Below are 15582 nucleotides of genomic sequence, written 5' to 3'. Positions count from 1 at the left end.
TTCATCCCCTACCTCCAAGTGACGCGTTTCCCCCCTTTCCCAGCATCCCTCACCTATTTCCATACCAGCCCCTTTAGTGAGAGAGATGTTTCCTGGCCTTCTGCACCCCCGTCCCCCTCAGAGGCTGCTCCTTGAATAGGGTAGCCCTCTCTTCTCGGGGCACTGACAGAGCCTGGCACACAGTAGGTCTTCCGTTAATGCACCCTCATTGAAGGAGAGGATACCCTGCCCCTCTTTTTCTTTTAGTCTCTTTATTTTTGCTTGTTACAGGTTCCTGTCTAGAATTGGTCCTTGGGGTCCATGCTTTGTTGTTTAAATCTTTTGGTGGTTAGCTTTTGTTTTTGCCATTGTCAGCGAGATTGTAATCTCCTTATGGGTCCGGGACTGTGTGCCATTGCTCTCTGTGTCCCCCACAATATGTTGCATGCAAGAAGTGCCCAAAATTATATTCTCAGTTCAATGTATTTGCCCCAATATCCCTGTAGCAGATTCATTAAGCCTTGCTATAAAGGGAAAATAAACTTCTGTATTATTTAATTTATGAATGCTTCAGAGTTAGCAGCAGGGTCAGAGTTTGTGAGAGTAACTGTAAGGTAGATCATCCTAACATATGGCCACATGAAAAAAATATATAATATATATGTGTGTGTATATATGTGTGTGTGTGTGTGTTGTTCTTTTTTAACCACTACTAGAAAGCACGTATGTGTATAAGTGTGTATATACATTTTTACATTGTTAACAGAGGATGGGATTTATTTAGGAGTATGGTGACTTACATTATACTTCTGACTCTACCCTGATGTTAAGACAAGTCATGTAACTTTTTGGGGAGTCACTTTCTCTACTTGGAAAATGAAGGACTTATATGAATGTTTCTGAGACTTATATGAATGTTGAAGAAAAACAAGTTCAGTCTTCTTTTTCCAGAGAATCTTTTTATTCTAAGCTTTAATTTTCTTGGGTTACCATAAGATTAAACTTTTATAGGAGAGCAAAAGCCAGCCTCTAGATAAGGTAGTTAGGAGTTTGTTGAATGATGGGAAAAGCCAGCCTAGAGTTTTTAAACCTAGTATTTTAAAACTGTACCTAGGAAGCCATTTATGAAAATTGAATTCCCTGTTTGTCAGTAGTTCTCATCCCTAGCTGCACTGTAGTGTCTGTCACCTGGCAGCTTTCGAAAAATACTCAGTCCCAGGCCCCATCCCTGACCAATTATATCAAAAATATTGTTAGTAGTGTCTGAGTACAGTATATTTTTTAAGTTTCCTAGGTGAGCCTGGGAAGTAACTACACTGTCCTAGAGACAGAGTCTGCAAACTTTTTCTGTAAAGGGCCAGATAGTAAATATTTAAGCCTTTTGGGCCATCAGGTCTCTGTTAGAACTGTTCAACTGCAGCCTTAGATAATATGTAAATAAATGAGGCTGTGTTGCAAAAACACTGTATTTACAAAAGCAGGTGGCAGGCCTGATTTGGCCTCTGGCTGTAGATTGCCAGTTCCTTTTCTTGAAGAATAAAATAGTATTATTTCATATTGAGAATGTATTTTTTTTTTTTTCATCTGAAAACAACATCGAGATGGAATGTACATTTAGCCTGGTCTTTTTTTTTTTTTTTTTAAAGATATAATTGACGTATATTATATTATTTCAGGTGTACAACATAGTGATTTCGTATTTGTGTATATTGTGAAATGATCACCACAATGAGTCTAAGTTAACATCCATCACCTCACATGGTTGCAAATTTTGTTTTCTCGTGATGAGAACTTTTAAGATCTGCTCTCTTAGCAACTTTCAAATATGCAGTACAGTATTGTTAACTATAGTCACCATACTGTACATTATGTTCCCAGGACTTATTTTATAACTGGCAGCCTGGTCTTTATAACAGTCCCTGTGGATTGAAGCGGGTCTGAGAATCGGGCCTTCTTGGCACTCTTTTCTGTTTTTATCAGAGAGTCAAGAAGTCAGTGTGAAGGTGTGGGCTTGTATGACCTGGGTCCTCCCCCTCGTCATGACTGGTCCTTGAATCCACAAGCACATCCCACGTCAGTCTTCTAGGGTCTGATTCTCTGCAGGAGGCCCAGGCTGGTCAGGGCCCCAGATGGGGCCATGCTCTGCTTTCCCTCCCCCTCCCTCCAGGTCCCCAACCCAAATCTGAATACGTCAGCTGATACTCAAACCAAAAACTGTGAAGCCATATGTGTTATGGTTTCAAAAAAGAAATGTAGATGCCCCATCAGATGGGAGATTACAAAACATCCAACTTCAAATGTCCGCGTAGAAGGAACTACACGTGCCCAGTGTGACATGGAGCTGGTAGTAGAGCCTGTGTTTCCAATTAGGAAACATTCTTGTACGTGGTTGACTCATCGTCTAAACGTGGCAGCTTTTTTTTTTCAAGTGGACATAGCTTTTCCCTTCAACAGCTACAGACTGAGCACAAAGTTAGCTTGGGATTAATCTTTAGAAAGAAACTTGTATAATTCCAAATATAAATGATTTACAGTTATGTTTATTACTGTCCTAGCCTTTAGTATGGATAATTAAAATGGATTTTCTTTCTTTCTGATTAGTAGGTACCTAAATTGGAATCAGGACATATCCTGACATTTCTTGACTTTTGTTTTCACAAATGCCCCCTAATTTTCCCTCATTTGCATCTTTTTTTCATTTTTATTTCTTTGCAATCAGGGTTTCACCCATGTAATTAGAATTCCAGGTGATTCCTGATACCTTTGATCATCAAAAGTTGGAAACTTAAAAAAAATTATATTTCCCCTTTCTCATTCTGAGTTAGAATGCTTTAAGCTTTTTCAGAAATTTTGAAGAATACTTCTGAAAACCCATATCAAGATCTCTACCACTCAGCTACTAATTCCTTTCTAAACCAATAAGGTATTGAAGAATTCACAAGTTGAGTGTCCTTAAAACTTATATTTGCCTTCTCTCCTCTCATTTTCCTCCTTCCCTGCCCCACTTAAGAAACAAAATAGAAATAAATAAGCAAGTGAAAAATCAGGCCAAAACCCAGAGAGAAAACATTTCCCATCTGAACTCATTATTTCTAATTGGATGACCACTATAGTCTACCTGATACTTCGTGGACTGAGGTGGAATACAAATTGGAATATTAATGCACGTTGCACCCATTCTTTGTTTTTTCTTTCCTTTTTTCTTTCTTTAGATAATGGGCCTTGTTTAGGCTCTCGGAAGCCAGACCAACCCTATGAATGGCTTTCATACAAGCAGGTGAGTGTTCTAGCTCTGTGGACGCCTCATGCAAGCTGTAATGCTTACGTATGTTAGTTCTTGGAGCAGTAATTAATGTCAGGGCTAGAAAGTCTCTACAGAGTGTATGTGCTGCAAATGGAGAAGTCTGACACAAAGATTTTGGGAAAACTAGTTAAATAATTTAGCTGGTAGTTTAGAGCACTTTATTTTGGAAATGAAGTGAATGCGTTGTGGAGGATATTATCATTTCGAAGATAAAATACTAGAAGTATGCTTGAAACCGGTGACACTCCTCCCAGATGCTGTGGGGCGATAAGATTATTCCTCTGTGACTTGAAAGGTTCTAGAAAAATTTAAAAGCCCCAATGTAGAGTAACCCTCTCATTTTGTAAATGAGGAAAACACACTCCAGGAAAGGATGGGACTTGGCTCAAGGTCCCAGCTGGTTAGTGGCAGAACTAGGACCGGAAGTAAGGTCTCTGCCATCAGGTGTAGGGCTCTTCAGTGCATCATGACCAACTCAGGACTGGTGTGACATTTAACCCCAAGGCCGCCATAGAGAGCAGCACAGATATTCAGAGACAACACCTGTGTTCTTTATAAACACAAAGGAAGCTGGAATGTGGGTGTTTTTATTCTTGTCACTCTGCAGTTCCAACTGATCCGTGGCTATAGCTGTGTAAGTAGTAGTTTGTGAGTGGCAGGTACCTGAGCAGGAAGGTCTTGCTGTTTGTTTTTATTTTTATCATGATTACAACAAATTTACATTCCCATACTTCTCCTCAGTCCAAGTAGTGCCTGAGGACCAGCAGGAGCAGCTAGGAGTGTCAGCTTCGCTTCCTTTTATCTCCAGCAAGCTGTACAGGAAATGGCTCCCTGCTCTAGGAGCAGGTAATCCTGTGACATTTGTGAATACAAATGAACTTCTTCCCTCCATGCTTCATGTGGACATGCTTTTAGTAGTTGGTGTGTACTGGGGTGCGTATGTGAAGGAGTTGTCATTAGGAGCCACAAAGGCAGCTCAGGAGTAATGTTCTATGCGTTCTCTAGACCAAAACACACATTTTCTTCCCTTCCCTCATCTGAGAATCAGCAAAATGCAAAAGGCTTTCTTGGGTCTCTCTGTCTGTCTCTGCCCCACCCCTCCCTCACTCTTTCCCTCTTTTCCTTTCTCTCTCCCTCCCCACCCCTCTCTCTCCCTCTCTATAATTAATGTCAGGGCTGGAAGGTCTATCCAGAGTGTATGTGCCACACTGGCTCAGAGCTTGAAGGTAAACATATAGCATCCAAAATGTCCAGAGAGAGAGAGAGAGAGCGAGCGTGCACGAGCGAAAAGTGAGAGAGGGCACAAAGAGGCAAAACAGCTAGCTATACCCTTCTTGTAGAAGGAGTGAAGAGCTGTGTAGCTCAGGTGACTGGAGGAGTTTCACTGTTCTTATTTTGCTTTACCAGAGCCAAAAAGTAGTGTCTGAATAGTAGTTTTCAAGATTCCTTCATTTTTGCATGTGGTGTAAAAATAGTTTATGTGTGTTGGACATATAACATTGCATGATGGTCTTCGGGCCTCACAGAATTCCCAAGTGCTTTCTGGATTACTTCTGTTAGTTATGCACGGTAACATATTCCCATATTCTCTTGTGAGTCAGCTGGGAGAGAGAAGACACCTCCATTTCAGATTGAGTTTTTCAAAGCAGATTGAAAATCCCTGAGGTTTCTGAAGGTGGTAATCTATATATTGTATGTTTTAGTCAGAGACTGGTGAAGATATAAACTAAACTTAGCTGAAGCCAACTTTGGATTTGTACATTTAGGTCATTTCTTCCACTACCCCAATGATTCAGACTTTTGAGAGGCTAGCATCCCCTTGGAGGTATTTTGAAGAAAGTATGGACCCTCTTTCTAGAGATATAAATGCATGCATATTTTCCCAATAAGCTTTGCAAACCACTGCAGGCATTTCACAGGTTCCCATCCCTTAAATGCAAACAAGAGTTGTAAAATAGTGCATGGGGTATGTAGGTAATAAGCATACCTAATGATATGCTTGCTGTCACCTCACCAGTGTCAGCTCTCACTCCCATAAACAGAGTAGGGGATGACACCATGTGCCAGAACCAACAGGGCTTGGGGATGGGGATAGGTGTGGCTTTATCTGCTGCTGGTGTGGTTGTGAATTAAAAGTGCTCTTGAAAATTCAATTGAGAGTATTAAGAAAATAATTCCAAATTCTCAGATTTACAAGCTTTTTTTAGTTACTTTGGGGCAGGAATGGGGAAAATATGGGGACAAGTATATAGAGCCCTGCCTAATTTTTATAAATCCACTATTTTTCCTTTGTTGTAATGATAGTATGCATTTTTGTAATTATTTTACTTAAAATTGTTACAGATATTCTAAGCTTGATATGGATTTCATAATTGTAATGTTTACTAGATGCATGGCATTTTCTCAGAGATTTACCATCATGTACTTAACCACCCAGCCATTGGTCTTTTGTCCCACAGAATTTTGTGACTGGATAATTTTGATATATATAGCTTTAAAAAAATTTAAAACCTCCTTCTAAGATTATTTTAAGAATAACTTAAAGAATGGAGTTGGACAGCCTAATGATAAGAACTTGTTTCTTATGTTTTTTAAAAGTCTCCCCAAAACTTGTTGCTTTTGTGTTTAACCAAATGACAAGTTTTGGCTGCTTTACTGCTCTTTATAAGTACAAAAAATAAAAATAAAAATCCTGTGTCCCTGTATTACTTTTATAATGTTATAAGATTTTGTAAAACTAAAGTATAAAATAGAACTGGGTAAGAAACCCTGAAGTATAATATAATTGTGACCTGGCAAAATTCCTATTGCTTTGCAGAAGGAATTTTGTAATCAGTTCTCTTAAGGGTGAGTTCTGGTAAGTAAAACTTTGTGTTGTACAAAAATGTGTAACTAAAGGAATACCTGTTCTTCTCCATGCAGTGCTGCCTGCTGGCTGAGACGTTAGACTTGGCTGTCACCCAGTTAGCTTTGTTCTTTAAGTTGGGCCTGATACTCTTCCTGGTCTTCCTCCCATTTTAGGTTGCGGAAATGTCAGAGTGTGTGGGCTCCGCGCTGATCCAGAAGGGCTTCAAGGCTTCCCCAGATCAGTTCATTGGCATCTTTGCTCAAAACAGACCTGAGGTATTAATTGTTAGGCACCGACTGTCCATGGTTTTACGAGTTCTCAGATAGAAGAGCCAATCAGGGTCCACACCTACTTTTGCTTGAGACCAGATTTTGTGGTCTGCTTTCTACTGAGATATGGCTTTGTGTTACTGCTTAGAAAGTTGCACCTGCTTAGCCTAAAGTGGATTAAAAAAAAAAAATCACTTAAAAAAATTATTTGTAAAAATTATTAAACCAGGTCCCCAAACAAAATCCTTACAAAGAAATCTTCTATTTACGGGTGACATCTGTGATTCGAAAAGTAGCCTTAATAAAGTACAGAGAAACTGGGGTACAGTGTTGTCAGTAGCAAACTCGTCTTTTCCTTCTGAAAGGTATGAGTTTTCCTTCTGATCAGTTTGCAGAGTTTAAAATACCACAGACAGCAGGGAAAGTGCCTCATCTTGAGCTGGCCTTAATTTAGACACAGTCTGTTACTTAGCTATCAAGGCCCAGGCATGGTGCTTCTGTAAACCATTGTATTAAAGGAAATTTAAATGAGAAGCTCTTTTAAGGGTATTGCTTGTAATATTAGTGAATAAATTCACAGTATAGCCATCTTGGAAGAGTTCAAGTACCTGGCTTGAAGAAATTGATTTTTAGGTCTAGTTATGTCCAAAAGTCATGTTGGTTCAATTCCTGTGCTACTGACTGTTTTTTAAATTAGAATAGCTTCTTAGAGTTTTATGTCCTGTTAAGGGAAAAACAGCATTTTCCGCAGCTGGACCATGACTAGGCTCATGAAATTTAGTTTCTTTCATTTGAAGTGAAAGCCATTCAAATGAGCATACCTGGAATTTTTGTTTTAGTGGAACCTAATGAGTCTATAATTAGGGCACAAATTTCTTCAAGGAGTAGTTTCCTTCCTATAATTATGAGTCAAGTCAACAGACATTTATCGAGCACCTACTATATGCCAGACACTGTGCGAGGCACCAAAGTACATCAGTGACTTGGATCCTCCTTGTGAGGTACTGTGTAGAGCCCCATAAGCTGGTGCTTTCTCTGTAACATGCCAAGCGTGGACAGAGGGCAAGAGGAGTATGGGAGCTCAGTCAAAGGGCACTTCCTGGAGGTGGCAGCTGAGTGGAGTCTTGATGGGAGTGAAGGTGGGGAAGTCAAGGGAATGCTGTCATCAAGCAGCATGTCCATGTTGAGGAATGAAGCATTTTAACATGGGAGAGCTTGGAGTGGCAGGATACGGTACAAGAGAGGCTCACATATGTCACATATAACTGCCTAAGGAGCTTGGGCTTTCCCTCCCTGCTGGCAGCTTGAAATTGGTTTCCAGGGGACGGGGGAAGGAGGAAAAACACTTGCAGGCCAAGTGAATGTGAGCGGATTATGCTTCCTTCCCATGGCGGCTGTGCCTTTATCTGTGTCCTGTCAGTTCTGCAGAGGGTTAAGAACTGCAGCTGAAGATAACGGATGACTTTGAGGATCTTGCCACATTTGCCTTGTAGGTAGATCAGTTGCTAATGTGGCTGCCAAGTTTGGAGGCCAAATGACCTCTATCACTTTCTTCCTTCATCCCTTTCCTGGGGAGATTTTGCCAGAATGATTTTCCTGTTAGACAAGTGTGTCCCTCCTTCCTTTAGTCCCAGGCCTTACTGCACACTGCTGCCAGAATGATCTTCCTCAGACCCCACAGAAGCCCTCAGTGGCTGTGCATTGCCTGGGGATGAGAGCACAGGCTCATTCCTGCCCACCTCCAGCCTTGCTCTTCCCCACTCCCTGCTGGGGCATCCATGCCAGCCCGTTGCTTACTGACCTCCCTGTTTTTGACCCTGCAGCCCTCATTGTTGGGGTTGCCTTACCTTTCTCTCCATCTGTCCGAATTGTGCTCTTGCAAAGGGCAAGCTCAGTTACCTCCCCCACAAAGGTAGCTGGTCTGGGCTCTGAGTAGGTCACTGTCTTGTATTGTTAATTATCCTTTCACGTTTGCCTCAGTTCTTCAGGTAAATTGCACTTCCCTCTCAAGAAGGGGACAAGTGTTCTCATTATGCATCCTTCATGGTGCCTGGCATATAGTAGTAGATATACAAATGTCAATTTTGCTATATCTGGTATTTCCACTTTAAATCCTTGTAGTGGTTCTGTGATGACATCTCGTTTTCTCTTCCCAACCTTTACTGTCTGTTTAGTGGGTCATCATTGAACAGGGATGCTTTGCTTTTTCAATGGCGGTCGTTCCCCTTTATGATACCTTTGGAACCGAAGCAATTACCTACATAGTCAACAAAGGTACGTCTGTGGTCTTTGGGTGGACATTGGTCTCATTATTGGTTAGATTCGGTGACTTTACATTTGCTTATATTTGATTTGATAGCGATTTTATATTTAAACGTCTATCTATCTTTCTATTTAATGTAATACTTAAAGTAATCTGGTGTCAGATATTATCCAGTCAAACTCTTCATATCCTAGAACTAATTCCTCACTGTATCTCTTCATTTCCAGCTGAACTCTCTCTGGTTTTTGTTGACAAGCCAGGGAAGGCCAACATGTTATTAGAAGGTGTCGAAAATAAGTTAACTCCAGGCCTTAGAATCATAGTACTCATGGACTCTTATGACAGTGATCTTTTGGAACGGGGCAAGAAGTGTGGGGTGGAAATCATCAGCATGAAGGCGCTGGAGGTGAGTCCTTTTGCCTCGCCCGCTTCTGGAGGGTTTCCCGGAGGTCATTTTGGCTGAAACGTGGTCTCCAGTGCAACCATGCAATTCACTTCTGGCCAGTCGTCTCGCATCCTGTGAAAGAGAGACAATAGAAACTCCTGTCTCATTACTGGAAAAAATTCTACATTGATGCCCAGAGTTAATGCATCACGTCTTACAGAAAGTCCTCTCATAAAGGGAATTGCAGTGCACACATATTTATTTTAGATCTCTGACAAGCCACGTCAATAAATGCTGGAAATATGAATTTGAGATTCAGATGAGATTTAAGTTTGTGGGTCTTCCTTGGGCCTTAATGCCTTTTACTTACTGATTTGTCTCTAAAATGGAGCCAGGTGTAGACATGTGCCTCCTTATTCTTTTTCCCAGGTTAATTTATAGAGTCCTGGTGAATTTCCAGCATAGATGTTGGTTTGGTTTATTTTCATATTAAATTTCTTCAGATTCACATTTATCACAACTTTAAAGGTAATCATTCTAGGAAAATGAGTGTGGTCCATATTTAAATTGGTTGTTTGACATTATCTCATCTAAGAGGCTGCTTTTTCCCATTGGCCTTGGATTAGAGTTCAATCTTAAGTTGCTGGCAGGAGGACGATCTGGTTACGTACGCATCATAGGAAGTAATAGGCTAAATAGATTAAGTCATTCTCTTTCTGAAAATGTTAATAGTGTTTTCCTAGAATTGTTATAAATAGGGTTTTTAAAATTTATTTATGGTGGTTCTATAAAGAATTTGAGGCTACAAATAAGGATTTATAAAACCTTTCCTGGGGAGGTTAGTAGTCACAGAGAAACTGTTATTTGTTCTGACAGAGCCTTCTGCCATACACACGCACACACACACACGCATGCACACACGCACGCACACATGGTAGCGCAGAACATGCGTCCATAAGAGTTAATGGATGTGCTGTATTGTTAAACTAGGTTTTTAGCCAGCTTTTTACCAAGCACCTCCCCACTTTTTTTTTTCACTCGTGATCCCCTTTCACAATAACGTAATCTTTTTCTCCATCTTTCCTCCTTCTCCCTACCCACCCACCACACACATAGAAAGTTTTTTGTCTTTTTTGACCACTATATGATAAAGAAGTAATTTTAAGATTAAACAATTTAGATAAATGACTGAAGATTGTAAAGTTTATATTAAAATCTTTGTAAGACATTACACTTACCTGTGTGATGTGATTTATATATCTATTTTTAATGTTGTAAGCAAAGACTAAGTTTTTAAGAAACCTTTAAAATTCACTTTATGGTTGATCATATGATCAAGTTTATATTAATGTATATTTTTATAGGATCAAAAATAGAAACATTGGTGTTTGGAATTTTTACATTTTTCCCAATATTTTATTATGAAAAATTTTAAACATACAAACAAGTTGAAAGAATTATACAATAGACCACATATCCCCACCAAGTATCTACAATTAACATTTTAATATATTTGCTTTATCACATGTTAATCCATCACTCTATCCTTCCATTCATTAGTCTATCTTTTATTGAATGCATTTTCAGTAGGTTGCAGATTTTATCACCCTTAAATACTGCAGCATGCTAATCACTAACTGGATTTCAGTTTTTCTTCTGTTTATGTTTTTCTTTTGGCATTTGGAACCTTAAGATAGCAAATTTTTATTTTTATGATGGCTTTCCTTTTTTCTAAATGATGATATAAGACGTGTTTCAGTCAGTGAAACTTTCTTGGCAAATAGTCCACTAATTTGGATAATGTTGTTCCCAATAAATTGAAAGCTAAATTGCATATTACTATTGCTTTATTTTATTTAACATCAATTTTTGAAGAATTAGAGATCTCAGGAAGTTATGTAAGAATTTTGAATAGATAAGTGGGAGTTTAGATCTGATAAAGATTATTTTGAAAAAAATTGGTGGAACTCTCATTGCTTTAGCTTTTAGTTGACTTAAAATTTGGACATTAGTATTCCTGTTTTTAATAATTTAAAATGTGATTAAGATGAAAAACTGTTTAAAACTATGTTGCACAGAAACTCACTGAGCCCTGAGCACACCCATCTAATTAACATTTAATTTTAGGCATGCTAACTCTATATACTCACTCAAGCTGTTAAATTTTAATAGGAAAAGAATAACATAGTTCATTTAAAAATTAATAGATATTGAAGTGGTCACAGAGAATGCCTTCTTGTAGTAAACTGAACAACATCAGAATGAACCCTTGGTAGTAAGTGGAAGCCAGCTGCTGAGAACTTTATGTGCATTCAGAAGTGGCCTTAGATCTTCTGTCATGGCCTGTTTTATAATTGGAGGTGTCCAAATCCTTTCTCTGCCCCATGTGGGGCATACAGATATTTGAGCCTCTAAAATGGCTAGCATTTAAATCTGGTGGAGACTGATTTTTCTCTCCATGTTGAAGGTATTAGTTATGCAGAACTGGCTGATTGTTTATCGTGCTGTGCTCTGATTTGGGGAAGGTGCCCGGCATCTGCAGTTCTTTGATGATGGTTAAGAGCTAGGCTTTGTTAAAGGTCATAATAGGAAGCGGAAGTGGGGACAAGAAATATATCGATTTGAGTAAATCCTATTTATTTCAAAGGCTAGTCCTAATACCATTTATATAGTTGTGTAAAAGGGAGACAACTGGAAAAAGGCTTCTTAGAGCAATGGATAAATTTTTTTTTTTTGGTTCAGGTTAAGTTGCCGTAGTTTATTTTTTGGAAAGTTATGCTGTCTTTGAGCCAGCTGTCAGTGAATCCCATAGTAAAGTCAGCTTGAAATGACTTGACGTGACCTTGTTCTTTACATTTAGAAAATGTTTCCATTTAAGATTTTTTTCTTTTCTAATTAAGGACCTGGGAAGAGCCAACAGACGAAAGCCCAAGGTAAGTATCCTGCCACAGCCCTGTGTGTAGTTTCCAGTATCTAATCATCTTGGAGAATAGTAGAAATCTTGGGAAATGTCTTATGGTTTACGCTTTTCTATTCTGATTTATGCTGTTCTCCACCCCTCACCACCCCTTTTTTAATATGCCATAGCCTCCAGCACCTGAAGATCTTGCAGTAATTTGTTTCACAAGTGGAACTACAGGTAAGTTTTGCAATAGAAGTACTTCTGCGTGGTATCTGGAAGTATATACTCCTTGTCCCGTTTTTGGGATGACTTACTTGGACTATAAAAGGACTGAAAGCAGGAGAAACAGAAGTGATTCAAGCACTGTCTTATAAGACATTCTCAGAATCTGAAGAGTGCCATATATCTCCTCAAACATTTATTGAAGGCTACACTTAATCCATTTTCCTGAGGCAGATTGTTTCAATGACTTACAGAAATAGGAAAATCCCTGGTTTTTCTTTTCTTATTGTCACATACCCTCTAAAACTTGCCCATATTAACAAAGATCCTTTATGATAATAACTTTCATTTAAAGGATTTCAGATTGCTCAGGAATTTAATGTTACTCAACGTTTGGCTTTCCTGCATGTACCTAACAATAGAGGCATTTGAGGCCTTAATTATACAGAGTTTCTGGGCTTCCTTAATTTTTGTCATTCTTGGATGGAGTTTCTGTTTTCTAACTTCATTCTGCTCATATGTGTTCCTCAGGCAACCCCAAAGGAGCAATGATCACACATCGAAATTTAGTGAGCGACTGTTCAGCTTTTGTGAAAATGACAGAGGTAAACTTTTGGGATGTTGTCATCTTTCTTCATAGTCATTGGTTGATATTAGGCTTCAGGAATGAAAGTGGTAAAGGCAGCCCCACCATGTCAAGCCAATGCTATATTTGAAACACTCTCTGAAATATAGATACAGTCTGAACTTTATAAGCAGTTTACTCAAATAGTTTTCATTGTGGACCTAATCTCTAAGTCCTGCTTGTGACCATTAAGTGAATTGACAGAATTTATTACGACTTTTATACAGTAAAATTTCATTTGGATATTACCTTATAAATCTTTCCAGGAAAGGGCAGAGGAGAAATGACTCTCCTTTTTTATCTACTATTCCAGTGTGGTAAAAATAATTTCTTTAAGTTAACAATGAAATGTTAAGTGCTGCTGGAAGTTTTTGAATTATTATTATTATTTATTATTATAATCGTTATTATTTGTTTTGGTCAATTGGACTTCCATTTTATGAAAAAGATTAAAGCCTCGAATTTCAGTTGACTTCCTGTAATCTCAAAGTTTGCTATCCAAGTGTCTTAGTCTGCTTGGACTGCCATAACAAAATAGCACAGACTGAGTGGCTTAAACACCAGACATTTATTTTCTCAGAGTTCTGGAGGCAAGAAATTCATGATCAAAGTGCTGGCATATTTGGTTACTGTTGAGGGCTCTATGCTTGGCTTGTAGACTGTCACCTTCTCACTGTGCCTCACATGACCTTTCGTCTGTGTGCACAAGGAGAATAAGAGAGAGGTCTCTGGTATCTTTTCCTCCTCTTACAAGGACACCAGCCCAACTGGATCAGGGTCCCACCCTGATGACCTCATTTAACCTCAATCACCTCGCCAAAGGCCCTATCTCCAAATACAGTCACATTGGGTTAGGGCTTCAGCATATGAACTTGGGGAGCTGTTATGTTGAACAAACTAAAATACTCAAGATGCACTCATACTGTAAATAAGAGGAACTTGGAAATCTAATTTCTCTTATCTTCTCTCCCTTTTTTCCATTACAGCGTAAAATGCTATCTTATGTTGAATTGGATCTTACATTTCTATAACATAATATGCTATCTTACATTGTATTGGATTATTTCTTATCTTTAGGTAGAATTAGGGTTCCTGGTTAGCAGGGTACTATAACTTTGAAATACTAAATGTTTAGAGCACATGATCCCTTAACATTTGTGCAAATTTTTATTTTGACCAAAGTCTTGAGTAGATTTACTTTGTCATTAGAAATGACCTCTACTCTTTGAATAATTTAAGTATTGCTTTTCATTTCATTCTTTGGTGAGAAGTAGTTGCAGACCGTTAGCAAAAGCTATTTCTCCTTAGTGTTAAGGGGTTATATGCTCTGAAATATATTGGAAACTTATTGGAAATCATAATGCTTTTCTGCCGTTCTGGTGTCTTTGCTTACAGAATACTGTCAATCCTTCTCCAGATGATACCTTGATCTCTTTCTTGCCTCTTGCTCATATGTTTGAGAGAATTGTCGAGGTAAGACAATTGAGGTTTTTCTTGCTTGCTTGTTTGTTTGTGTTCTACTAAGTCATTGTGTTTTACAGAAAGTACTTGGCCTGAATGCCAGTTACTTACACATTTCATTTTTACCATTTACACACATGTATGAACAGGTGATGAAGGTAAGTTTGATGTGTACACTGTTATCCCTGAATTTAATCTTTGCTGAGCCCCATTTTAGAAATGGCACTAATTATTTAAAAGATTATAATTTTCTGGGTCTGGATAGTTGAACTTTAATCATTCATTTTAAAATTAGAAGGATATGAGTGTGGACATGATTCCAGAAAGATTAACTGTAAAAGTAGAATTTTTATGAATACAGTTCTATGTATTGTGAGACATCCGCTCTGTGAGACGTCTCAATTTTTGATTGTGCTTGTTCATAATATACAAGTTACTTTAAGATTAGTTTTTTTCACCAAAATTCTAAGTGACCTGGGAAAAGCAGGATGATCTTGCCTGGGCTCCCTGTACACAATTGTGTGACTAGTTTAAAAACCAGTCAAGAACCAACTTTTTTCTTTCTTGGACAATTTTGGATTATATATTTATAGAAAAAACAATGGGCACCATTCATTCATTTAGCAAATATTTATTAAGCACCAGCCATATGCCAGGCCCTGTAGTAGATGTCACAGAGGTGACCAACAGAGAATCCACCCTTTGATTGGCTGCTTGCTGCACTATAGGAATTACTTACCCCTAAAGGATCAAGGATCATTAGATCCCATCTTCCAGCTGTTACTTCTGCTTCCTGCACACCTCAGGAGATCTTGTGAGTTTATCCAGTGATCTCAAATGAGTTGATAATGGACCACATGTACCTGACTATAGTTTTAGAAGTGTTCCTGGAAGGTAGGGCACACTGGACAAAACCTCTCAAGCTTTAATTTTTAAACAATGAACTGCAGTGTATCTTTCTAGTGGTTTCTGCTTTCAAGCCTGAGACTGTTTGTACTTCTGTCACATCATCTTTTGAACCTCTGTTTTTAAAATTTAAAAGAGGCAGACTACTTGCCAAATGCATGTGGCTTGCCATTACATTTGCATCTGACAGAAAAACATGCAAAAGATTATAGTTAAATGACAAGCCACACTGGTATTAGATGTCCTAGTGTCCCAACTGCAACATATTCAGTGGCTTTTTAGAAATTTTTAGATTCGAATAAAAGAAGATGAGACTTTAATAAGCTTGGACTGTAGGTAAGTAGCTAAGTTTTCGTTTTTAGAATAAATTAGACTTAAAGTTTCGGAAAGACTAAAAATATTGCATTATAGAATACCA

General features: G+C 38.5%; 1 protein-coding gene across 5 annotated transcripts in view; it reads left to right on the top strand.

Annotated features, from left to right (window-relative positions):
• ACSL1 (acyl-CoA synthetase long chain family member 1) overlaps nt 1–15582 on the top strand; it is a 64874-nt gene that overhangs the window by 34619 nt on the left and 14673 nt on the right. For 4 of the 5 annotated variants that reach the window (XM_039882657.1, XM_039882658.1, XM_039882659.1 and 1 more), the window contains 8 exons: nt 3192–3256; nt 6305–6406; nt 8575–8674; nt 8891–9069; nt 11949–11981; nt 12136–12187; nt 12704–12777; nt 14193–14270. In XM_039882657.1, coding sequence (XP_039738591.1) covers nt 3192–3256; nt 6305–6406; nt 8575–8674; nt 8891–9069; nt 11949–11981; nt 12136–12187; nt 12704–12777; nt 14193–14270 — 683 coding nt within the window. Of the gene's footprint in view, nt 1–3191; nt 3257–6304; nt 6407–8574; nt 8675–8890; nt 9070–11948; nt 11982–12135; nt 12188–12703; nt 12778–14192; nt 14271–14338; nt 14417–15582 lie in introns of all 5 variants that reach the window. The other variant, XM_039882661.1, reaches the window with a different exon arrangement.

This window comes from Pteropus medius, unplaced genomic scaffold, assembly GCF_902729225.1.
Source record: "Pteropus medius unplaced genomic scaffold, Ma_sr-lr_union100, whole genome shotgun sequence".
Taxonomy (NCBI): domain Eukaryota; kingdom Metazoa; phylum Chordata; class Mammalia; order Chiroptera; family Pteropodidae; genus Pteropus; species Pteropus medius.
The sequence above is the reverse complement of the archived record's forward strand: the minus strand, read 5'-3'. Positions and strand labels throughout refer to the sequence as shown.